Source organism: Hyaena hyaena, unplaced genomic scaffold (genome assembly GCF_003009895.1).
Source record: "Hyaena hyaena isolate Hyena2069 unplaced genomic scaffold, ASM300989v1 scaffold_193, whole genome shotgun sequence".
Lineage (NCBI taxonomy): Eukaryota > Metazoa > Chordata > Mammalia > Carnivora > Hyaenidae > Hyaena > Hyaena hyaena.
The window spans coordinates 2,330,534-2,357,423 of NW_024080823.1; the positions used below are offsets into that span (position 1 = coordinate 2,330,534).

The 26,890-nt window shown below is 45.5% G+C and overlaps 1 protein-coding gene across 1 annotated transcript in view; it reads left to right on the plus strand.

The window, feature by feature from the left end:
• The window catches only part of DISC1 (DISC1 scaffold protein), a 315,034-nt gene that overhangs the window by 25,652 nt on the left and 262,492 nt on the right, over positions 1–26,890 (plus strand). The window contains 1 exon segment of the mRNA XM_039241275.1: positions 25,530–25,680. Coding sequence (XP_039097206.1) covers positions 25,530–25,680 — 151 coding nt within the window.

The window sequence follows — 26,890 nt, forward strand, 5'->3', positions numbered from 1 at the left end:
TATAAGCAGTGGACTTACTGGGGGTCTAAATGTCTTTTTCTCATCTTGTACTTTCCTTGTTCTTTCCAGCTTGATATGATTCTTTGAAAAATGTTTTGGGTTTCAGATGAATCGATTTATAATCCACTCCATCAGACAAAAGCTATGCCCACAGATCTCTTTAAGAATAGCCTCTTTTTCAGGCTCCCTGTAAGGCTTATGGGAGGTGAGGTAGGGGAACGATGGTCCTCAGATTCTTACAGGGCTGTTTGACTGCCTGGAAGGGTCTGTGATCTTCCCGAGATCTTAGAAAGGGTTTTACAGTTTACGTTCTTGGCCTCATCTCTTGACCATATTTCCCGGAAGCATTCTGGGGTTGATCTTTGCCTGGGAGCCCGGTTTAGCATTGTTTGTCATCTGAAGAGGCTGGGGAAGAGGACCAGTGTTAATTTCAAGCCCAGCAAGTCCTGACCTCTTTATAGGAGGTCGTTTCCTTCGCTTCTTCCTCGCTTCTTACACTGTAGTGTGGCTGGCAAGGAGAAGCCAGGTGGTCCCTCAGGCCCCTGCCTGGAGACTTCCCTCTCCAGACTACCCAGCTCAGTGGGTGCACTTTCTAGTTTCTGTGTCACCTCCGGTAACAGTGTTTTCAAACTTTCGCTCTTCGTTCCAGCTTCTAATGGACATTTCCCTCTGTCTCCTTGACGTCTTCACCCCCAGCCTTCTCAAGATTAATCACGTTTCTCCTATGTCTTTAGGGCCCTTCCAACTTCCAGGCACTGCCCAGTCCCAAATCTGTGGCCACGTGTTTTGGGTTTTGTCATGACAAAACCTCGCTACGGCACCAAAATCTGTTCCTGTTATCTGTTGCTTTGCAGCCAATGACCCCCATCAGGTGGAGGGGCTTATCAAAATAACAGCATTTATTGTGCTCAAAAAAATCTATAATTTGGGGAAATCTCAGCAGAGAGAGCTCTTCTTTGCTGCATCTGGCCTTAGCCAGGGAAGGTCACAGAATGAGTGGAGCCTGGGGTCATCTGAAGGCCAGCTCTCCTGTTGGGCAGTTGATGCCTGTCAGCTGGGGTTATGGCTGGAACACCCATTTGTGGCCTTCCCATGGGGGCTGTTCGGCTTCCTTACAGCGTGATGGTGAGCGTGATGGTGAGTGTCCTGGGAGGGAGGGAGGCAGAGGAAAGTCTGTTGCCTTTTATGACTTCATCCACAAAATTATGTAGTGTTAATTCCACCACATTCTATTCACTTGAAGCAAGTCACCAAAGTTAGCCCATCTTCAAGCAGAGAAGAGTTAGGCCACTTTTGGATGGATGAATGTTTTTTTAATATATATTTTTTAGTGTTTATTTTTGAGAGAGAGAGAGAGAAAGAGAGAACAAGTGGGAGAAGGGCAGAGAGAGAGGGAGACACAGAATCGGAAGCAGGCTCCAGGCTCTGAGCTGTCAGCACAGAGCCCAACGCGGGGCTCGAGTTCGCCAATCATGAGATCATAACCTGAGCCGAAGTCGGATGCTTAACCGACTGAGCCACCCAGGTGCTCCTGCATGGTGGAATGTTTTAAGACGATCATACCAGTTTACTCCATGTGGAAGTTTAAGACTTTTATACTAATGGTACAGTGACTCCCTGCATGGCTCCAGTTTGAAAACTTTCAGGGTGGGGCTTGGAGCTGGTACCAATTCCATGGACCAGTTGTTGTAGCCAAAGGGGTGAGGCAGTGTAATTAGCCAAGCATGTTTACCTGTCTGTCTCTGTGATGAGGTGCGTACATCTGCTGCGAGAAGGTGAGGGAGTTGGTGCCGAGCAGATAAAAATAGTAGCGTAGTTCACTCACTGCTTCGTGAAACACACACACATGAAGCAATTAAGGATGCCTGAGAACAACATATGAATTTCAAAATGAAGGATGTTAAAAATATACAAAAAGACTAACATGGAAACACTCTGAACAGAGTTTATTCATTTAGTCAGGAAACACTTATTGAATGCCTGCTGTTTCTAAGCACTCTGCTGGATGATGGGAAGCCGTGGTGAATTAATACAGTCCTTCCCCTTCTAAAACCTGCTCTCACATATTAGTTTGAAGTTGCCTCTTATTTAGAGATTTTCCAGAGACTTTTGTCCTACTCCTCCCTCGGGAGCAAAGTAACCTTTGATTTGTCTCTGGCAGTGACCACATCCAGGGGGGCTTTTGTGTGTTAGATTAAGGAAAAGCTCAATCCATCAACTGGTTATTATGGGGCCGGTTGGCCCAATGTCCTGTTGGTGAACTGACTGATGGCTGAATTCAGTCGGCAGAATTAACCCTTCTATTTCTACATGAAGTGACAATTAGAAATAATGAACTCTTGTTCAAACTGGGATAGTCAGTACTTAAACAATACCTTTAGGCAAGCTGTGAAAGATTTAACAGGTGCTTTCATATTTAGTTTTAATTTTCCCTATGTTTTTAGTGGAGGTGTAATTTACATACAGTGAGCTGTGGAATGTTCCATAACCCCCTCTACACCTCGGGGTGAGGTCAGCTCAGCAGGCAGAGCTGAGAGTCCCAGGACAAGGTAAGGAGACTCCGTGCCAGGGTGACAGTGCCCTTTTGCCCTATAACGTGTACTTGAGCACCAGTTCGCTCCTGGATAAACTACGAATGAGAATACCTGTCTTTCTGTGTGGGTGGAGGTTAAGTGTGATCATGGTGTATGTGAGGTGCTTGGTGCACAGCTTTGGCAGTGCTGTGTGAGCTGTGGCTTCTTTTGAACAATGTCTGCCAGCAGTTAGCATTAGTACCCTGCAAAGAAGATAGAATGATTTGGCTTCTTCTTTTCTGTTTGGCAATAAGCCCCTTCCTGGCACCTAGCCTGATTTCTTTGCAGCTGCAAAAAATTCGGAAATGAGGTAAAGCAATATATATTAAAACATGCAAATTATAATGAGGCATTTAAGGCTTGACTAACTCTTCACATCTTCCTGTGGCAAACTATTTTTCTTCTCCGTGGTAAATTTCATGACCTTGAATCTTGTTCTCTGCCTCATTCTCTGTTGCATGACATTGGATGACATTGAGAAAATGAGTTTGGAACTCTGCTTGGGCTTTGAGAGAATTGGGTATCCTGGTTTTGAGGGTGGATGGAAGAAAAAAAAAGGCGAGGAAATTGAGACATAAATGGAAGACTGACGACAAGAGGAACTGAAGAGAGATTGAGTCTATGCTCTGGTCATTTTTCTGTGGGTCTCTGCTGCTTTGTGACCTGTACCTTCATGGGCAGAGCAGGTTAAGGTCCAATTTTAATTCACCCATTTAAAATGGTCATCTACAGGGGCGCCTGGGTGGCTTAGTTGGTCAAGCGTCCGACTTTCGCTCAGGTCACGATCTCGCGGTTCGTGGGTTTGAGCCCTGCGTCGGGCTCTGTGCTGACTGCCAGCTCAGAGCCTGGAGCCTGTTTCAGTCTGTGACTCCCTCTCACTCTGACCCTCCCCTGCTCACGCTGTCTCTCTCTCTCTCCTAGAAATAAATAAAAAACATTAAAAAAAATAAATAAAATGGTCATCTACAAATATGGCATCCATTTCTTCTGCATAATGTCCATGCTATGGTGCCCCTGCCCCTACTTGGGACTCCTTGCCCTGGTGATTTACCGTTGGACAGCTAATCTGTTTTTATAAACTGCCCAGGCACTTAATTAAATCTTGCATCCTGTCTCATACAAAATTGACAGCAAATTTACTATTGACACATCCTGGATGACAGAGACTCACACCAGAAGAGAGCCCTGAATGGCTGTTCCCTGCAGATTTAACAAGCGCTGCAGCCTTCCGTCTGCTGCTCTGACTGCTCCTGCTTCCGAATCAATGAGGGCTGAAGCTCGGCATGAATGTGTCACTTGCTCTGGAGGCCCTGCTTTTGGAGATGAGTCGTGACCCACTTTTAAAAAAAGTTATATAGGGAAATTTGAGTAAGTTTCCTATGAGACATGGAAGCAAAAATCTTTGTTTACCAGGGTCTTCGGGTGAAAGGAGGCAGATACCGTGCAGAACCAAAGAGCATTCTGTTCTAAGTAGAAAGCTCTAGGGACAGTTGTTGACCTTTACTTTGGGGATGGCAGCTGGGAGTCATGACCAGGAACCTTGACACAGTTTTTTTTTTTTTTTTTAATTTTTTAATGTGTTATTTATTTCTAGGAGAGAGAGAGAGACAGCGTGAGCAGGGGAGGGTCAGAGAGAGAGGGAGTCACAGACTGAAACAGGCTCCAGGCTCTGAGCTGGCAGTCAGCACAGAGCCCGATGCAGGGCTCAAACCCACGAACTGCGAGATCATGACCTAAGCGAAAGTCGGACGCTTAACCAACTAAGCCACCCAGGCGCCCCGAACCTTGACACAGTTTTGACCCAACTCTCCCTGCTGCTTCTGCCTCCTTGAGCCATTAGAGTGAGATCGTGCATTGGCCTTTTGGTCTTGTTTCTATGAGGAAAGACAGACCAAGCGAGACAAAGTGGCAAGGCACATACTCAGTGTGGGGACTGAGTGGCATTGTAAGATAAAGTGGTGAAGGGAGAGAGTATCTCAGCAACCTCCCGAGACAGTCTCAGCCAAAGTCTCTGAACCCCACAACCTGAACACCTCTCGGTTCTGCATGTTCTGTGAGCGCATTCATCTGACAGTTCTGTGTGCCCCCATACTTTGTTTGCCTGCTCATTCTAGCATGACAGTGGCTTTCAGGGTCCCTTTGTTTCCTGACAGTCAGATCTCTCCATTAATAAGGGAAAGGAGGTGGCGCCTGGGTGGCTCAGCTAGTTAAGTGTCCAACTCTAGATTTTGGCTCAAGCCATGATCTTGTGGTTCTTGAGTTCGAGCCCTGCATCGGGCTCCACACTGACAGTGTAGAGCCTGCTTGGGATGCTCTCTGTCTCACTCTCTGTCTCTCTCTGTCTCAAAGTAAATAAACTTAAATAAAGGAAAGGACTTGCAGATGTGACGTCACTTCCCCCCAATATTTTAGGTGTAGAATCTGAGATCCATCCCTTCCTCTGTAGGTTCTTGATCTCTGGCATCGCCCAGCTCCTCTTGCTGTGGCCCCTGCTGCAGTGAATGGGGCCAAGCAAGAAAAACTGGGAGTCGTGCTGGACCCTCCCCCTCCCCCCGCCCCCGACTTTGAGCCACTGTATCTTTTAGATTTCATCCCATAAATATCTCCTCCTTCTGTCCTCAGATCTCACCAGCTGTTGCCTGGACTAACACAGTAATCTCTTGATGGGTCCCTACTTCTATTCTCTCCCTGCTCCAATCCATACTTCACCTTGTAACCAGTCTTCTTTCTCAAAAGCGTACAGGGTCACGTTTCCATTTCACATCTCTCCATGATGGATGTTTTCAGGATAACTGGTAAACTTAGCCCGCGGTAACCCTGTCTCATCCTGACCCTTGCCTAGCTCAGTAATTTCTTTTCCTGCCACTCCTTTCCCACAGCCAGTAGCTTTCTCTCTAATGCTTCAGTAGTTCCTGAAGGCAGAATGTCTGTTCCTGATCAGTTTACACCTCTGCCTGCACTCCCTCCCTCCTTCTCCTTATTTGATCCTATTAGACTGTCAAGACTTGGCTTCAGTGCTCCTTCTTTTGGGTTCTCTGCATGTTTCCCTAGCCTCATCTATATTGTGTTAGAACTAGAACTATAGTCCGCTGAACTGTAAGCTGTCCGAAGGAGAGAATGAGACCTTGTCTAATTTTATCTCCATTGAGCATAGTGCCTGGTCAAAGTTGACTTTTTAAAAAAATGTTTATTTATCTTTGAGAGAGAGAGAGAGGAAGACACAGAATCTGAAGCAGGCTCTGTGCTCTGAGCTGTCAGCACAGAGCCTAATATGGGGCTCGAACTCATGAACCGTGAGGTCGTGACCTGAGCCGAAGTCAGCCGCTTAACTGACTGAGCCATCCAGATGCCCCTCAAAGTTGACTCTTAAGAAATGGTGGTTGGATGAACAAGGGAAAGATCAAACTACATTCCATCTGCAAATGAGGATTGTAATTTTTATCTTGTTATTAATGGCCAATAAGTCTACTAACATAAAGTCATAGAGTAACATAGTCATCAATTATTAGTGCCTGTCAGGTCAACATCATTAAAAACCTGACAATGAAGTTAGGTTCTTCTGTTTACTAGCTGTATAAGCTTGGACAAATTATATGATCTTTCCAAGCTTCTGTTCTTCCCATCTGTACAGCGGGTATCAGAGTTGTTTTCAGAATTAAATGAGGTGGTGTATGCCAAGTATTAGTATTATATAAAGTGCTGAATGAATGTCAGTTATTACAATTACAATCAGCAGTAAACTACTTAGATATTATGAGTCTATACAGATAGTCTTTGAGACCTGCCATCTTCATGTTTTTCTGTTATAATGTGTTTGTAAACAAGTTGTTGTCAGAGCAGCAGCTGAGATGTCCTGGATTGCCTAGTTTAATACATTTTGAGAGCAGAGAGAAATCAGAGAGCCCATACGTAGCACAGAGACTTTTTAATATTTCACAGTAGACAAACAAAGTTAGTTTCCGTCATGGCAATGTATTGGGTGGAATGACCTTTATCCGTTGATGACAGTGATGTAGCAGAAGGGACGGTTTTCCACTTGACCTTAATACAATGTGCCAGCTTGTCTCCCAACACAAAATAAGTTACAACTGACAGGCTTGATAGAACACTAACCTGACAGAAGCTTATTGTTTGGAAGGAGAGAGTCGCTCTAGCAGCCCCCATTTGCTATAGAACGTGGTGACTTTCATATCCCCAAGGGTGGCTTAGAAATGAGTACTACCTAAGTCAATGCCAGAACATTTAGTGTAATTAGTTCCTCTGGGAGTTTGTTTTTAAATGAGATTTGTTCATAATGAATTTTTATTGCCATGGACTTGATTACTCTGCACGGACCAGACTATATTCTTTCGACTTCTCTGTCTTTGTTAGCTCTCTCTCTCTCTCCCCTTTGCCAAAGCATCACAGAATGTTTTTTGCACATCTTTCTTCTATTGCTTCATTATTGCCTTTCCATAAACTTTACTACTTCCCTTTCGTTTTCTGCCACGGGGTTATTTTCCCTTGAGGCTTTCCTCCATGGGGGCTAACATGTGAACCTTGCAAGTTTTCTCCTTTTCCTGGGTAGTAGTGGAGCAGAAGGGGCTTTGGGGAAGCAGGGAGGAAACGTGTTTCGGTTCAGGCTTACAGGCCAGGTGGAGGAAATGGCCGCGGAGGGTCAGTTGAGCTGGATTGTAGCCTTACTTCCAACATTAAGTGCATGGATAGTCACAGGTGATGTACTTCTCCTTTTTTGGAAGTCAGAGGAAGGATTACATTTTTATTTGGAGTGGATGGAAACTGCTAGCCCCATCATGAAAATTACAAGTAGAAAATGGGCCTGTCATTCTGGGACTTTTCCCAGAGCCACATCTGCGGGGATGTGACAGATCCTGTCTGCTAAATGGGTACAATAACATCTGCCCTATCCACCTTGCTGGGCTCATGTGAGAAACAAAGGAAATATTAAATATGGAAAGTGTCCTGGTTGAAAGGACTCTGCCAACATACTGGCTGGGCCTGTCTCTGGCTGGAGAGCAATGGATTATGCTTTCTGCCCTTTAGACTTTTCCATATTACACATGGGAAGAAAAAGGAAAGAAAAAGATTTAAAAAATAGGAAAAATTAGAAAGAAATTAAAAAAAAAAGCTTTGGAAAATGAGAAACTTAATAAAGCCCTCAGTACCACAGCTGAGGATTTGGCCTCATGTTCCAAGTAAGTAAATCTCACCGAGATGAATATTTTATACATTTTTGAGGAATCAGCCATTCACTCACATCTCTGAAATTCTATCAAAACAGTGGAGGAAGATGCACATCTTGTTTTTCTTGAAAACATTATACAACGAGATGTTCCCTTATGTCACGGGGACTCGGGGCGGCAAAAAAAAGTTGGCAGCTTGAGGTTGGCAGTGTTTATAGCTCCTCAACACTCTGAATCTATAAGTTTTCAGAATGCCCGCACACTGATGGTCACGCTGTGTTCTCAGGGGTCGCAGGGCCCCTTAGGGGACCTGGAAGGGGACATCATCCCCTGTATCAGAATGTCTTGGCTTTTATCAGTGGTTAGGACTCAGTGAGTCTTCCTCCTCGAAGGCTCCCATGGCTAAACAACAGCAACGGCAACAACAAAGTCCTCGAAAAGTATTGCCATAAGGCTTAAAAATGATACCCGAGAAGCTCTGAAACCATAATGAGAGGAAGACAGAGAATCCTTCCAAACCCAGGTTTCTTCTTCATGTTGAATGGAGGCTTGACGTTGGAGTGTCCAGAACCGCAGTACATTAGACGTTACATGGACAGTCCACAAGCACGGTGGCATTGGCCTCCGCTCGGGTCCTGAAGGGTGAGGACAGGAGCGCCTGGCGTGCTTAGCCATGAAACGGATCCTCTCCATCATCCCCGCTGGGACGGGTGCTCCTTAGGAGCGCATGCGTAGGTCGTTTTCCAGCGGGAACAGCAGTGCGCTCCGAATGCTGTTAGCCCCAGGCAGGGATGTTCTTCTGTGTCCATTCCATTAGCAGCGTTCATTTTCTTCTCGGCAGCCGGAACCAATTGCTTTGGATCCACTATGGCAACCTCAACATCCTGAACAAAACTCCTATTAATGAAACTCCCTGCGTTTAAATAAAACAAAACAAATAGATATCGACACCGAGCCAGCTAATTTATCCTTCGACACAATGAAAAGAAAAAGAGGAGTCATTTGGACTCCTCAAAGAATATGCTTTTGAAGAATATGCCCATTTAAGATAAGGGTGGCATCTTGCTCCTCTCTCTCTGTCTCTCTCTCTCTCTTTTTCTTTCAGGATAGCAGTTGTTTGGATGCTGGTCCCGGGCTTGAGAAAAGTCAGTTGGGTACCCGGGCCTGTCCCAGCTTCTATCATGGCACAAAAAAAACACTGTTGTTTGCCATCTGTGTTTGAACAGTTAGATTTTTGTAGGAAAAAAAAACCCCACCCAAAAGCGACTGCAAAAATATGCTATGATTAATGTCAGTCATGAGAATTCAACTTTTGGGGGCATTAGGACCCTAACCTAAGCCCCTCCCCCCTTGACAATATGTACTAATTGCAGGTACAACACCTGGGCGAGAAGTTGCCTGCCCTGCAAACCCAGATCCGTAACGTGGTGACAGTCCTCATCCTCCCTTCCAGGATCGATGCCTCAAGTCGGTCGCACTGGCTGTGGGCTTTCTCTTTTTACGCGGCTTCTTTCCGGCCCTGCTTAAGTGAGAGATGTTGCTTCTGTGCGGTCTGGCACATCCATCAAGCCTTACATTTCTTTCTTTCTTTTTTTTTAATGTTTTATTTAATTTTGAGAGCATGACAAGGCAGGGGCAGAGAGAGAGAGAGAGAGGGAGACACAGAATCTGAAGCAGACTCCAGGCTCGGAGCCGTCAGCACAGAGCCCGACACGGGGCTCGAACTCACAGACTGTGAGATCATGACCTGAGCTGAAGTCAGATGCTTAACCGACTGAGCCACCCAGGCACCCTTCTTTCTTTTTTTTAAATATTTGTTTTTGAAAGAGAGAGAGAAAGAGAGACAGACAGACAGACACAGAATCCACACAGGCTCCAGCAGGGGCCAGTTGCTGTAGGTCGGTGGCCTCACTCCAAAATTCATTCAGGCCAAAACAATTCCGTAGGTAGCCAGGAGGATGTGGTCTCAAGCCATGTCACTCGGCAGCTCTGTCTTCTTTCAGGAGGTAGCTTTAGAATACCAGGAGAAGTGAAACGGATGGACTGCATAAGCCTGGAAATCTCACAGACCTATCCTTTCTTTGCCTTCGATGGATACGGGTCAATAGCGAGATCTCCCCCTCCGTGCAAGAATTTTGTATGTAGCTGTGCAGAATTGCTAATTAAGGGAGGACTTTGAACCCTCCTAGAATCAACTGAGGAGTAGAACTGGCGTTACAATGCAGTCACTACTTAGTAGGTAATGATAGCATCATTTCTTTTTATGAAAACCCCAGTGCATTGGTGCTTGCTACCACTTGTTTGCTGCTGCCTGCAAGATAATAAAGTGGATGAGCACATAGCATAAGATTATCACGGAAAACTCAGAAACTCTTCATCATGCTAAGTCTGAAAGGTTTTTTTTTGTCTCTTTTCTTCATGGACACCAGTGTTCCTCACTGTAATTGTATTTAATCAATTAATTAATTATTTTTTAGGGAAGGAGACAGAGTGTGAGCAAGGGAGAGGGGCAGGGGAAGAGAGAGAGAAAATCTTAAGCAGGGGAGCCTGACTTGGGTCTTGATCCCATGACCCTGGGATCATGACCTGAGCCAAGATCAAGTCTCAGACGACCGAACCACCCAGGTGCCCCTCCTCACTGTAATTTATATTACACACCTGTAGGTATGTCTGATGCTGATATTGTTGCTAATACTTATGATGGAATTTAGCATATTGGTGTGTCATGACATTCCTCAAAAGGCTCTATGACTCCTGGGTGGTTCAGAGCCACACTGGTACCTGGGAAGCTACAGGTAGCCTGTGATGTTTACATGTGTGGGTGGAGGACTTGGAGTGAGCCAGAAGGAGGGACAGAAATTTGGTGTACGTTGTACAAAATGAAAAAGGAAGCACAGAGCAAGGCTGGCCTTCAGCTCCTCCGGATCTAACGGCCCTCCAGGTTGGGTCACCCTGAATGCATGCTGAATATTTATTTATTTATTTATTTATTTATTTATTTATTTATATTGTATATATAGAGAATACACGAGCTGGGGAAGGGCAGAGGGAGAGGGTGAGAATATTTTTTTTTTTAATGTTTTATTTATTTCTGAGAGAGAGACAGCATGAGCGGGGGAGGGTGAGAGAGAGCAGGGCTCGAACCCATGAACCGTGAGATCATGACCTGAGCCAAAGTCGGGCGCTCAACCGACCGAGCCACCCAAGCAGAGGGGGAGAATCTGAAGCAGGGTCCATGCTCAGCTCAGCATAGAGCCCAGGGTGGGGCTCAATCCCACAACCCTGGGATCATGACCTGCGCTGAAATCAAGAGTCAGACACTCAACGGACTGAGCCACCCAGGTGCCCCCGTCTGCTGAATTTTAAAGAGATTCTGTCTGAGTTTCATTAAATCCGAATCAACAAGGTAAGGCTGTCAGAGCAATTTCCTTGAGTTACTTTCACTTTTGCAACATGTTTGCCGCTTGTATTTTTCAAAACTGTTCACAGGCAATTTTTACTTTGACCATAATTTGGCGGCAGAAATTGGACTAGTATTCTCATTTGTAAGATAAGGAAACTGAGTCCTAAGGAACCTAAAGAATCTCATGGTTACAAAGTTGGTCCTGGTGAATCCAGGACTAAGATCTGGATCTCTAGATCCTTTAAGCAAAGAAATCAATTTAAAATGTTGATTTTCTTCCCATACCAGAGGCTCGTACATACACAGAAAAGAATCACATCCCTTTCCTTTACATTGTTAATGTGATATTTTATACATCCTCAGATATTTATTTGCAGGATAACATCTTCTACAATCTGCGAGGTTTCTCTTTAAGATTCCAGTTTTAATGATTATAAAGCCAAGATTTATTTTGACAGCCGGCGTATATCACTTCTCACTCATTTCATAAACACTGGTTAGGTGCCTTTTATAGCACACACTGCATTGGGTACTGGGGAGACGGCCATTGATGAGGCAACATTGTCTTCTGTCTTCAGAAGCCTCTAGCACAGTCTTCTGCTGTGGGATAGTACTTGCTGTGAGTCCCCATTGGGGCCCAGAAGTTAGACTTCTCCACTAAGTGTCTGTTAATCTTTAATTAATTAATTAATTAATTAATTAATTAATTAATTAAAGTTAGACTTTTCCGCCAGGTGTCTGTTAATCTTTATTTATTTAGTTAATTAGTTAGTTGTTGCTCAGAGATTTTGGAGCTCTGTCTTCAGAGTTAGACTTAACCATTGAGAGTCCTAAATGGCATCTGGAACCTCACAGGGGAATTCAGTTAGGTCCGTAAAGGACCCCAGGTGTTTCTGTGTCTGCATTCTGTTACTATTAACATTCCTGCCCTGGGAAAGTGTTCCCACTAACTTCAGTTTTATTTCTGATATCTGCATGGTATCCGAGGACTCTGGGAAGATATTCTTAAAACTAGTCCTGCAGAGATGTCTAATTTCTTTAGCCTCTTACTATTTATAGAGGCATCGCTTGAAGCCAGGGCATACGCAGCTTCCCAGCATGCTAAAAGCATTGCTCTTTATTAGTCATTCTTCTCATTGGCTGCTGTTTTGTGATTTCTCTCTATTAACATCGCCTTTGAATTGAAGGTCACTGTTTTATTTGTATTGTGGTGCTTCCGCCAAAAGAAAACAGCTTAATTCTACTTTGTTCCAAGGAACTAATATCCTAGTAAGCTTTATTCCTTCTGATTGGATTTCACCCTAATTGAAATGGCTCATGCTAGTGGAAAGAATTTATTCAATCTTCTTAGTTTTGTTTTGTTTTGTTTTGTTTTTTTAGAATATGCCATTTTACCTAGATCCCTGTATGCCACTCGAAGAATTTAAGCTGTTTGTGTTGCTGTGTTGTTAGAGATCAATTTAGTACGGTCCTCTTGGCATGGAGCGTTACACTGGCGTGTTCTATTTGTCCATTGCAGAAAGGGAACGCATCAATGTGGTTTGCATTATCTTTTTAAAAATAATGATGGTAGTGGTTACTCGACAGTGAACTCCTAATGTCCTGTTCCATTAGAGACAAATGTGTTAAAAGATGTTCTACAAAAAACAATTAAGTCTTAAAAGATTGCAGGCCGTGGCGTTTGCCATTAAAACAAAAGACAGCCTGTGGTTTTTGAGCACTGACAAACAGATGTGTCCGGCTAATTTTTTATGAAAACACCAGCAGAGCAAATTACTCATGAAAAGTCCATTCATAGGAACTAATTGAATGCCATGTCCAGTTTAATAATGAAAACTGAGTGCAACCAAGACCAGGAGAGAGAAATAATGAATAGGCGTTTGGATTCTTCCATTTGTATGACTTCTAAAAATAGCCTCAGTGCAACAGTATGTTCTCGTGTCTGAGAGGCACATCACTCTATTAAATGGCCCAAAGCCCTTTAATATACATGGAGAAAGATAAAGGAGCCCTTGAAGGAGAAACTCAAAAGTGACCATTTGGATTTTCAATAGTGGCATTTTACAAGGTTACTGGGGATGTGGAAAAGAACCAAGAATCATCAGCCGGATCTTTAAGTTGTTTCCTAGCTTACCAGAAATTCTCCTTGGCCCTGTCGGTATAGCCAGCCAGTCTGCTGTAAGAATTAGTCTTTTAATTTCTCTCTTAACTAGACTATACCTAATACGCTTCAATATTCAGTGTGCAGAGTTGGTTCATTTATCAGCCGTGCATCTAGATTGCTAAGTGAGTTAGTAATTGCCTAAGTGATTAACCCATTTCAGTAATGACGGATCATATATCTAAATTCAATTAAAATAATGAACATGGCATAAAAAATAGTTTCTTGTGGGAGGATCTGCCATTACATGTTCAATAAGAGCTTCTCTTTCAGATTCTACACATTTTTGAGGTGGCCGAAAAAAAAAATCACACCCAAGCATTTGATTTCCTAATCCATGCTGGTTGACCCCAGGTAGGAAACCCACTTGCTATTGCTTGAATGTGCTAGCTGACGATTGCCTTTTATTTCTAAAAGTGGATTTTCTTCTAGTTATTAAAGCAACACATGATCATTGTAAAAACATTTAGAGAGTTCACAAATACAAATAAAGGAAAAATCATCTTTATTTGCACAACGCAGATGTGGCCACTGTTAACATTATGTCCTTTCTGACTTTCTTCATTGTGCTGAGTGGCTTTTCATCTCTTGTCCTTTCTTTTGGGTTCTCTGCATTGTAACTATTTGGAAATGATCTAAAGAATGTTTCTCCTTCTTGAGTAGGTTCTTTCAATCCCTGTCTCCTAATTGCAGCAGGTGAGAACAGTGGTGGTAGGAGTTGGGGGGGTGGCGGAGGAAGTGGGGGTGACGGTAGAGGTGGTGGGGCTTGGGGGAGGAGGAGATGGAGGGAGTAATGCTGGGGGGGTGGGAGCCTTCTCTGGCACTTATGAAGCAGCAGACAACTGACAGTTGTCAGTGGGGAGTGTCAGCCACCCCAGATTCTGAACAATGGAAACGGACCCCATGTATAATCTGGTTTTGCACAGTATTTACGAAAACATACTTTAGAGAAGGTTTTTTAAAAGTTCTAAAAATATGAAGCCTCTATAAAAAGTAACCGAAAGGGGCGCCAGGGTGGCTTAGTCGGTTAAGCGTTCGACTTTCGCTTAGGTCATGATCTCGTGGTTTGCGGGTTCGAGCCCCGCGTCGGGCTCTGTGCTGACTGCCAGCTCAGAGCCTGGAGCCTGTTTCAGTCTGTGACTCCTCTCTCTCTGACCCTCCCCTGCTCATGCTGTCTCTCTCTCTCTCCTAGAAATAAATAAAACATAAAAAAAAAAAAAATTAAAAAGTAACCGAAATTCGGTTGGTCAGTTACTTCCCTAAGATGTTCCGTGATTGACATTTGATGAAAGAGACATTTTCCTCTATTTTTAGTTTTAGGAGTTGAGGCAGAGTGTTTGGGAGTGACCCATAACCCACCCCCCTTTCAGGAACTCATGATCCTAAGGAACTTTGTATGTTTTCTAATGTGTCTGAATACTGCAACTTATTTAAGCATTGTTCGAAACTATTGACAGCATGTGTGTGCACACTTATACACACCCACTTCTGTGTACCCGTGCACGTGCACACGCTCACACACAGACACATACGCACATACACCCCACCCCTACCCGCCCCCCCGGCTTGCTGGTCAGATGACCCACCCAAGACCAGGGAAGTCCCTGGACTTTTCATTACTTTTGTTATTTTGATCACTCACAATTTATTTTGCTTGGTAAATTCTTGCTGAGGAAGAACAGATGCTTCAGACCACATTGTCCACTGAAATATTTTGGGGCAAATCAACAAATATGTATTAAGAACAAGGAGACAGGCTAAGTGCCGGGTGGGAAAGTATCACAATTAGAGTATTGTCTGTCTTCCAGAATTTTTCTGTCTCCCCCAAAGGTTTGTTTTTCCTTTTATCCTGCAACCAAAGTGATTTCTCAGTCTTCTTTTCTCACGTTGGCCGGCTTAAAATATAACATTTCTAGAAATCCTCTTTGGTGTTCCCTGAAAAGATCGATGACCCAGGGAAACGAAGCTTACCCTAAGCAGTTTAGCATTAAAAGTTTGAGAAAGTAAATCTCTATCTTTATGCAGAAATCAAAGAATAGCAGAAGGAACCAGTAGGCTACTTTAAAAAATATAGTCCTTTTTAAAATAATAAATAACCCAGGATTTTACAGCTGATTTTGTAAGAAAAGAAATTGAAAGAAAATCACTGATAGTTTTTCACTGACTGACAAAACTCTCAGTTCTATATCTTTTTAAAAATTTTTTTAATTTTTAAAAAAAATTTATTTTTGAGAGCAAGAGAGACAGAGCACAAGCAAGGAAGAGCAGAGAGAGAGGGAGACCCAGAATCTGAAACAGGCTCCAGGCTCTGAGCTGTCGGCACAGAGCCCAGCGCGAGGCTTGAACCCACAGACAGCAAGAACATGACCTGAGCTGAAGCTGGACGCTTAACCGACCGAGCCGCCCAAGGTGCCCCCCTTTTTAAACATATTGGGTAATCATAAAAGTACAGGTAATATCTACATCTAATTTTGTATTTTGCTTTTCTCTTGTAATGTCAAAATATTTCCCCTTAGTTTCTCTAACTGGGTTTTGATTCGCCACATATCCCTGAGCGGATATGCCCTTATTTATCTAACCATTTCCCTTAAATTGGATCTGAGGCCGTTTCTGCTTTTGCCTGTGTGTTAGTTTGTGTTGGCCACTGCTGCTGTTTGTGAGAAGGAGGCGGTCAAAGTGGCAAACGAGTTGCTAGAAGAGTTTGCACCTTGTAATACATTCGGGTGTGTGTTTCAGGGTGTGGTGGACACAACAGGGTGTGATCTGGCCCGTAGAGCACAGAGGTTAAGAACACGGATTTCAGAGCAACAGATACCGGCTTTATTTCTGAATCTACATAGCCGTGTGACTGATCTAGAAGAATTTCGTCAACTTCCCATGAGCCTCAGTCTTCTGATCTGCAAAGTGGGAACAACCCTGTCTCCCTCATGACATCGTGAGGATAAAATGTTTGGAGCTTGGCATATGGCAGTGGTTGTAAGGCAGTTGCTACTCTTCCATGTTTCTGCTCTTCCTCATCCAAGTACAGTCATTTGTTTATTTACTCAGCACTTACCCCTGTTGTGTGCCTAGCACTGAATGAGATATTGGCAAGGCAGGGATGAATGAGGCTCAGGCCCTCCTCTCTGGGTCCCATGGTCTCCAGGGACCCAGACAAACGAATAGACAGACACTACTTCAGGGGTGACTCCTGGGAAGTATAATAGGAAAAGCTTGGAGTTTTTAGAGAAAAAATAGGGAGAAGATTAATGTTCACATCCTTAAAATTTTTTAATGTTTTATTTATTTCTGAGAGAGAGAGAGAGAGAGAGAGAGGAGACAGTGTGAGCAGGGGGAGGTCAGAAAGAGAGAGGGAGACAGAGAATCTGAAACAGGCTCCAGGCTCTCGGCTAGCTGTCAACACAGAGCCCAACGTGGAGCTCGACCCCACAAACCATGAGATCATGACCTGAACCAAAGTCGGACGCTTAACCTACTGAGCCACCCAGGCGCCCCTAATGTTCGCATTCTGACTTTGCCACTAACCCATTCTGAGGTCTTGGGCACATAATTTTAATTCTCTGCAACTTTGGGTCTGCATTTGTATTCTTGTTCTACACATTGTTGCAAAGCTCAGGGATGTACACATAGTGTGGGCACCCCCCCCGCCCATGGATGCTCAGAAACGATGATGCGTGAAGTCTTCGACGATAACGGTTGATTTTTATGATAATGAATCTGACAAAGTCCAACATTTTGAAATGTCAAAGAGTGGCTCAGTTTTGCTCAGGTTAGTTTGAAATACGTTTTATCACAGTCGCATTCTTTGTAAACTGGTCATCAACACATGATGTGCATGGTAATGGGGACATATTAGAATATTCAGCTCTCGATGAATAGCATTTCTTGGCCATTATGTAAAAACCAAGGAAAAATGACTTATGAAGACACTGATTGCTTCTTAGCTTTAAAGAGCCTCCTCAGAATGTAGAATGGCTGTAAAGCCAAGAATATGCTTGTATGATACATTCTGTCATCCCACAGACAGAGCAAGGCAGCAGAAATTGAATCTATTTAGCAGAATGTCTTTATGTGTGAAGATTTCTTGCTGCTCTGTAAATGCTTATTTGCTTATTTATTCATAGATGTAGAAAGTACTTTTCTTTCATTCTGTTTCCAAATTATAGCCCCAAAGTCGCAGGCACTTAGTAGCGATGTGCTAAGGAATACAGATGAGCATTGACCCTCAATTAAACATTAATAAATATGTTGTAGTGTCATCAAGAAATGCATTTACTTGGCCCAAAATGGAATGAGATGATGCTTAGCATTTTTTATTCTGGATCTCCTAGGAGTAAAACATGTTAGATCCATGAATTGAATATATTGTGTCAATTAGGACATATTAATCAATGTATTGTTTTGCTTAGCCCTCAATAATGTCTTCTGTGGTTAACTTTGAGTTTGTTTGTTATTTACCATTTGGCCATATTTACAAAATGCAACCAAAATTTCCAATATTATTGCTATTCTGTCAGTCAGATGGTCAGTAGACCACATTTATTCAGCACCTGCTGTGTGCATCTCTCTCTCTACAATTCTGACTTTAAATCTTGAGCTATGAACTGAAATCAGATTAACAATGCCTACAGAAAGCTTGCAGAGGTTTTAAAGGAAGAAAAGATGGACAAAGTGAGTTATGTTTCTTCAACCACTGGGCCAATGATCGGAGAGATTTTCTTCTTCTGTTTTTAATGTTTATTTTTGAAGGAGAGAGAGAAAGAGCATGAGCAGGGAGAGAGGGAGCCACAGAATCTGAAGCAGGCTCCAGGCTCTGAGCTGTCAGTACAAAGCCTGCTGCAGAGCTTAAACTCACAAACTGTGAGATCATGACCTGAGCCAAAGTCGGATGCTCAACCTGAGCAACCCATGTGCCCAGATAGGAGAAATTTTCTTTCTTTCTTTCTTTCTTTCTTTCTTTCTTTCTTTCTTTCTTTCTTTCTTTCTTTCTTTCTTTCTTTCTTTCTAATTTTTTAAATGTTTATTTTAGAGAGAGAGAGAGAGACAGAGAGAGAGAGACAGAGAGAGAGACAGACACAGAATCCCAAGCAGCCTCCAGGCTCTGAGCTGTCAGCGCAGAGCCTGATGTGGGGCTCGAACTCACAAACACGAGATCATGACCTGAGCCGAAGTTGGACGCTTAACCTTCTGAGCCACCCAGGCGCCCTGGAGAGATTTTCTTAAACACATAGCAAGATTCATATGAATAAATGGACATAATAGTCATGAATACAGCATTTAAAAGTGCTGTGGTTATCTATTTTTTAAAATAATAATTTAAAAATAAATATTTTAAAAATTAAAACATTCTTAAAATGTGAGCTTAAGGGGCACCTGGATGGCTCAGTCGGCTGAGCATCTGACTCTTGATTTCTCTCAGGTCGTGGTCCCGGTGTTGTGGGATCGAGCCCTGGGTTGGGCTCTGTGCTGAGTATGGAACCTGCTTGGAATTTTCTCTTTCTTTCTGTCTCTGCCCCCACCCCCAAATAAAATACAAATTTAAAAAATAATATAATTTTCCATTCACAGAAAAGTTCTAAGTATAGTACAAAGAGCTCGCATATCTCCCTCAGTCTGATTCCCCAACCGGATATTCATTATCACTGTCCTTTTCCTGACCACTGAGAGTGAGCTGCAGACATGATGCCCTTTCAGCCCTATGTACCCCCTTGGCTATTTCCCCAAACAAGGATCGTTAAAGGCCAGCAACTGGCAACTCTCCAGGACAAGAAATCAACATTGATTGGTTCTGCCCATGCTGTCTACACACCTCATGTGCATGTCACCAACAAAGCCGCCATTGTTACTTCCTCCTTTCTGATTCAGCAAAGGCTCACACACTGCATGCAGCTATATCTCTTCAGTCTCCTCTTTGGAACAGTTCGGCACTACTCAGTCTTTTATGTCCTTAGACGTTTTAAGGGGTGCAGACCTTACATTTTGTCAGATGACCTTCAATCTGGGTCCACTGAAATTTCCACATGACTAGATCAGGTCAGGCGGACCTAACGGGAATATTGTGGAAATGCAACTGTGGACTCCTCGGTGTGTCTCATCAGCTGTCACACAAGGTAGACCCGTCATCCCCACCACTGCTGAGGGGAGCCATGACCATCTGGTTGTGCTGGTGGTTTCTATGTCTCTGCATCACAAAGTTCCCATTTGTTCTTTGGACACTTAGTGTATTGTGGGGAGATATTCTAAGAATGCACTGGTACCCTGCACCTTCCCAGACCTCCATCCCTTTTTTGAAAAAAAAAAAAAATTATTTAGTTAGTTATGGAGCACCTGGGTGGCTCAGTCGGTTAAGCATCCAACTTCAGCTCAGGTCGTGATCTCACGGTTCATGGGTTTGAGCCCCGTGTCTGGCTCTGTGCTGACAGCTCGGAGCCTGGAGCCTGCTTCAGATTCTGTCTCTCTCTCTCTCTCTCTCTGTCCTCACTTGCTCACACTCTGTCTCTCAAAAATAAATAAAAATGTTTAAAAAATTAATAAGAGTTCTAGTTAGTTAATATAGAGTGCAATATTGGTTTCAGGAGTAGAATTTAGTGATTCATCACTTACATGTAACATCCAGGGGTCATCACAATAAGTGCCCTCCTTAATGTCCACCACCCAGCTAGCCCATCCCCCCTCTCATCTCCCTCCATCCCTTTTTATTAGTTGGCATTTTGCTAACATGGATGTATGGGTTCCTATTCAGTGGGTTGTACTTCATTAATAGGATTATTTATTTGACTCTCAAATGATACCTGATTTGGCCTATGGGAGCGACTTGTATTTTATCGACTCTTGTATTCTATGAACATGTCTCCATCAGTCCTTGAGCACGTCCTAATTTTTTGCTGCAGCAAGATATTCAGATTCTGGCCCTGCCTCAGGCCTATAGTCGGCCATTTCTCCAAAGGGCTCTGATTCCTTTCACAGAGGATGGTGTTTGGAAATCAGGATGTGTGTCTGGTGTGCTCATTGCTACTGGGGTATCGTTGCCTCTGGGCTTTCTTGGTGGGTAAAGGCAGAAAATGTACAAAATTGTAAACACACCCATCTGTAACCCTTTCCGTCTCTCTATGTGAGTATCATACTTACATAATAGTAAGTATATTCTCCAATACTAAGGAACCTGGCTCTCTCTATCCTCCATATATTTACTTACTTGTTCCATTAGTTTGTGTATTATTCAGTGTAACCTATCTCCTAACCTCCTGGCTCTCTCTCCCACCTGCTCTCCCTCTCCCCTGATGTCCCTCATTTGCAGGTGCTACTGGGCATGCCACCGTGCATGCCACTGCCGGCCTCTGTGTGGCTTCCGGAGGCCCCTTGGCCCCCAGTACCCTTGGTGGTGGTGGGCACACCACCCCTGTGCTCCTTTACGGCTCCTCTGTACCAATGGGGCAGGTTGCTGGCCACCTTTTCTGCACAGGAAGACAAGAAAAGACCTGTTTGTAATTTTGACCCCTGTCCCTAGTCACCGAGTACCTTAAGAACCAGGAATCATCTTGTTCATCTTTTGAGCCCCTACAGCCTAGCAATATTGAGTTATCAGAAGTATTTGTCAACTGAGTGAATATGTGAAATAATAAGCATGGCATTTAGGAGGTGAAAAATACTATTTTCATTTCTAAACACACCTTCCTCCCAGAGGAACCATTTTTCTTCTGGCTGAAGCTTCTCCCTCCCCTGTAGGAGGCATGCACGGACTGAATGTTTGTGACACTCCAAATCCGCATGTCAAGACCTAATCCCAATGGGAAGGTGTTAGGTGGTAGGGCCTTTGGCATGTGATTAGGTCACAAGGGGGCGCTCCCATGAGAGGGATTAGTACCCTTATGAGAAGAGACCAGCTTACTCTCTATTGGTCACATGAGGACCTAGCAAGAAGTTGGCCATCTGCCGCCTGATGGCGGGCTCTGCCCAGAACCTGGCCATGCTGGCACTGTGATCTCAGACTTCTGCCCCCCAGACTGTGAGAAATCAATATTTGTTAGTTCAGCCGCCCCGTCCGTGGTGCTATGTGAAAGCAGCCTGAGCTGACGAAGACAGGGTGGTTTCCAACCTCTCTGCTGTTAGATAATATCCACGATTTCATTAAACACCTTGTGGAGATGTTATTCCCACCTAGCGGATGAGGCTCTGAGACGTGACTGGAGGAAGTGATTGGTCAAAAGTATGCTCTGTGCTGAAGCCGGCGATAGAATTCAGGTGTTCCGATTCTTAGTGCTACGATTCTGTGTCCTCACCGCGCCACTCAAGGAGCAGAGTGTCAGTGTGGGGGAAGACAGCGCGGCTGAACAAGCTCATGGTGCCCTTGAATGCCAGCCACAGGTGTTTGGCCCTTGTTCTGGAGGCTGGGGGGAGTCTTCTGGGGTTCTGAGAACATTCTGTGTTGTGTGTATGAATGTGCTTGGCACAGTGCGGGGACGCAGCAGGTGTCTCTGCATTCCTTGGTCTGGTTACTCATTCGTTGGCTTGTACACGCCTGAGCTCTAGGAAGGGCAGTCTGCTGGCCGCGTGCAGGAACGCTGGAGGAATGTGGGAGTCTTAGGCAGAGAGGGGACTCATCCCGCGGAAGTGAGAGACATGGCTGCCTGGTAATGGGGAAGTGGGCATGAGTGACGTGGACGCCCCCAGGATGTGGAGGCATGGGAAGGTGACAAGCCCAGGAGCCCCAAGCTGTGGGCCTGGGTGGCAGCGACCCCGTCAGGGCCCGTGGCAGAAAGTAAAATCTTGCAAGGCAGTCGGTGGATTTCATTTTAGACTTGATGAGTTTTACGTTTTTATGTTCATTTGGTTGCTAATGAAAACGACGTAAAGTGGCTTAAGGAAACTTAACCAAGCAGGAAACGCCATGAGGGAACCTAACTTGAGTGTAGCCAGACACTTCCCTGCGTGTGCTCCCTCTGAGCCAGGCAGTGTCCCCGTGTAGGTCTTTAAACAGTGACAAGCATGGTGACACGGTCCCTCTCCAATGGGCACAGGAGGCCTTGAATGAGTGGAGACAAGCATGAGGCCCTCGTGCAAGCAGAAGCCAGGTGTGCTGAGGGTGCATAGAGCCCAGGGAGCCCACCCAAGGGGCCTGAGAGCTGAAGAGGGAGAACGGCTTGCTTGGGTCACTGTGGGGAAGGGTGTTTCTGGCAGAGGGAACCGCAGATTCCGCCAACTCCGCTCACAGTAACCTTGTCCTGGTGGCTCAGGCCACAAATACTGGAGTCACTCTGACCTCTGCCTTCCTCCATTCCCAACATCCCATCTGTCAGAGAATATCTGAGCTCCCGGCACCTTCCACCATCCCCCGTTTCACATGTCGGTCCTGGGCACCAGTTTCCGAGATTCTGCCGTGTGGTCTCCTCCCAGGGGAGCACCCGGTTTATCCCATTCAACAAGAGCCAGTCATGTCGTATCACTGCTCAGAACTCTCCAGGGGTTGCCCCTCCCACCAGATAAACAAGACAGTCCTTGCAGTGGGCTCTGCGGCCCTGATGACCAAGTCCACCCCAGCCCTCTCTCCCCTTTGTTCGCTGCCTCAGGGCCTTTGCCCTGGCTGGGAGCTCCCTCTGTCCGCAGTAGGGAATTAGCGAATAGGAGTGTACTTTGGGGGAACCAGTAGATTGCACCCTAATGCCGAGCAGAGGTGATGCCAGCCTGTGAGGTGGAGCTCTCAGTAGCCAACAGCCATTTGAGAAGCTGGGGGAGGAGGGCATTAGAGATTGGGGACAATAAGCTATAGAGTCAGTGGTGATTGTCCTGGCGCACTTTTCCAATCATAACATGGAGGTAACTTAGATGTCACAGTTTTGAAGGTGAGGAGCAATGCAGAGCACAGCTAATCAGAGGTATTTCCTGGGATAATTTATATTTTTCTTTGAAATTCATGGCGGATGTGATTTGGGGCAGCCAATGTACCATTTCCAGGGTTTTTTTAATGCTGGATTGGCTTGCAGTCCCTGAGGGCTTTTCACCAGGCTGCGGGAGGGGACGGTTTAGAACACAGCCGGTGGCAGCGGGAGGCCGGGCTGGAGGTCTGACATCTGTTCAAACACTCCAAGTCCACTCCCTAACGGTGCTACTAAAAATAGCCAACCCTTTGGTCGGTCGTGGGCTGGGAGCTCAGCTGCTGGGCATGGTGCTAAATGCTTTGCACAGATGATCTCATTGGATTCTCGGGAAACCTCAGGATGGAGATACTACTATTAGCCCCGATCCCACAGACTAGGAAGCTGATGTGTAGGCAGGTTAAGTAGCTGAAAGGTGGGACAGCTAGGAGTGGCAGAGCCGAGGTGCAAACGCAGGCTCCGTCCTAATCCCGTGTAATAGCGTCTTGACCCACCTCTCCCGTCACGTCACCAGGTCACCACGGCAGGAAGACGGGATTTGAAAGCACGTCACAGGAGACACTTACTGCTTTTCGCGGCAGTTTTGATTTCATGTAGCACGAATGAAGTAAACAACTAAGTAATAAAATTAATTGAAGATTTAACAATCAATTAAGATAGAATCCATTTCTTTAAAAAGTTTGAGGCTCTCAGTGTTAGGAAATAGGCGTATCTTGGCACTACCGTGGGAGAATGGCCAGGCCAGAGTCGTCTCTGTGTTGTTGGTGGATTAGCTCCCGCTGTCACTTGGAACAGGGTGGCACGGATTGAGAGCCCTTGGCAGTTCCCTGTGACTTGGTCTCGAAGTAAGGAAATGGCCCTTTCCGGTATTGTTAGAATGAATCCTTGGCAAGTTCTCTTAGCAGATTCCTGGATGTTGGTGCCAGTGTATATGGCAAGTTAATGGGGAGGCTGTGTGCCCAAAGCACCCGAAACCTGCCTTTCCTCCGCCCAAGTGCGCGTCTTGGGAGAGGGCAGTAAGAGAGAGGTGTCAAGTCAAGGGTGCACTGTGCTTAGCGTTGACCTCGGCTGGTATATGGCAAACAGTTTTGTCCAAAGAGTTTTACAAATAAAACTGGGTCTTCTAGAAATGGCCTACCTTGAAAATGGCCTAATGGCCATGGATATGTAAAGAAGTATGATCTAAGGGGTCATGCCTCCCAAATATCTCCCCATCATGGCACACACAGAAGACGCTAATGTTTTCACTGCATGTCAGGGTAAGCGGTAGGCACTCATGGCCAGAAGTGGCTGCCAGGGATCCTGGGTGGCTCCAGAGCCCACCTTCTACCCAAGGGTGGAGGCCATCAAATTTCTGCCCATTCGCCTGGCAAGGAGCAGCAGGAGGGAAGATCCGATGGGTGATATTTTTAAAAATTAATTTTTTAAAGGCTTATTTATTTTGAGAGGGAGGGAAGGGAGTGGGGGAGGGACAGAGAGAGAGGGAGAGGGAGAACATGAAGCCCGCTCCACGCTGTCAGTGCAGAGCCTGACTCGAGGCTCGATCTCATGAACTGTGAGATCATGACCTGAGTCGAAACCAATAGTCAGATGCTTACCTGACTGAGCCACCCAGGTGCCCCCTGATGGATGGTATTTTTGAACCCAGTCCTTCTATTTCTTCAAAAATAGCTTTAGGGGAGATTTTCCAATTCTTGAGGTGTTGGGTTGTTAAGGTTTCTCATTGGAAGGGATTCCAGGTTCTCAAGTTTACTTTTCTAGAGAAAAATTGTTTTACAGTGATTGTGCATCTGCACTTTGTCCTAGGGAAACTTTAGGTCATTAAAAAAATAATAGGACTCCTGCCTGATAATGGAGGTGGATATATGGTCATCTATAATGTGGAAATGGAACATTGTTTCATTGACGATAGTGACTATAACTGGCTCAGTCTTGATGGGAAGTTTGGAAGGAAACGGTCTTAAAACCCAAGCTCGGGTGCTGACATTTTTCAGTGGAAGACCTCAGATTCCTCAAAATGAGCAGGTTTTCTCCTGAGCGAAAACCCTGGTTTTAATATTAAGTGTCCTCCCAGAGGATGACTATCATTATCGCCGTGACATAAACACACACACTGTACATTCTGATATTTGGAGGCACAAACAGTAGGGAGGCTGGGCAGCCAGTGAAAAGAAGATTCTCGAAAGCACTCACAGAGGGCGGAGGTGTGGGCAGCGAACGCGGTTGCGCTGCATCGTTAAGGTGCACGTTGGCGGGGAGTGGGGCTCTGGGACCCGGGATTACCTATCTGGCATTTCATGGTTCTTTATCCCTCTCTCTCCCGTCCTGGATTGTCAGCCGAGGCGTTAAGACACAGACTGGAAGAGCTGGAGGAGGAGAAAGGCAGCCTGCACTTCCAGCTTCCTTCGAGGCAGCCGGCCCTCTGCAGCCTCCTGGGCCAGCTGGACGCACAGGCCCAAGCGGCCTTGCGCCACAGGGCCTCCCAGCTGTGAGTACTTGGATCGCCCCCCACTTTCCTGGCTCCCATGGGGAGAACACCTGGGGAGACCCTCGGCGGCCCTTTTTGTTGGTTGGGCAGGTGGGGGTCCCTTCCGGGGGGAGTGGCCTGTGTGGGTCACGCTCCCCTAAGAAGCTGCTTCTGCTAATTGAAGGGGAGAGAGCCTCCCCCAGCACAGCCTGGAGAGCAGGCTTCCCTGGGAAGGAGGAGGGAGGGAGTTCCTCTTGTCAGGGGCCCCTTGGTCAGGCCCGGAAGAGCCAGAGGTGGTCCTCACTGACTGAAGGGGAAAAGCACACCCTTCTCCTGCCTCTCACTTCCAGCTGCGGATCAGCTTCTGCTGTTACTGCTGCCCAAGGGTCCCCTGGGATCCGGATACACAGGGGCCATCGCTCTTTGTAGTACAGGAGACTCTCAATCCTGGCTGTGCGTTTGAATCACCTGGAGACTCTTTAAACGCTCAGCTTTCACCCAGACGGACTGAGTCAGGCTCTCTGGGGGTGGGTCCCAGGTGCTGGCATGTCTGAAAAGCCTGAGAACCGCTGCTCTCATCTACCTGCTAGTTGCCTGTCTCCTGGGGAAGGGCTTGCGAGGGAACGGGTTTGTGACGGATGCTGTTGGCCTAATCACAGCTCAGGTCTGCTTCTCCTTAGTTGTAAGCATGGCCACAGCAACCACACTGTACTTCCAACTTCCAGGTGGCCCGACAACCACAAGATTGTCCTGCTCATTCCTATGAAGGGTCCGTGGCATTGTGCATTGCACTTGTCTTGGTTTCTCTAGCCTGTCTTTTTTTTTTTAATGTTTTATTTATTTCTAGGAGAGAGAGAGAGAGAGAGAGACAGCGTGAGCAGGGGAGGGTCAGAGAGAGAGGGAGTCACAGACTGAAACAGGCTCCAGGCTCTGAGCTGGCAGTCAGCACAGAGCCCGACGTGGGGCTCGAACCCACGAACTGCAAGGTCATGACCTAAGTGAAAGTCGGACGCTTAACCGACTAAGCCACCCAGGTGCTCCCCCCACAGCCTGTCTTAATAGTGATGCTGATTATTTTCTCATGTTCTTGCCCTGCTGTTTCGCTGGCGGCATGTGGCAGAGTGCCCCGCACCTCTAGTGCTTCCTTATAAATATTTGTTGAGTGAACTTTTACTGGGCTTCTTAAAGAGCAGGTGGATTCCACCTCCTTTTCCTATGCAGTTTTTCATCG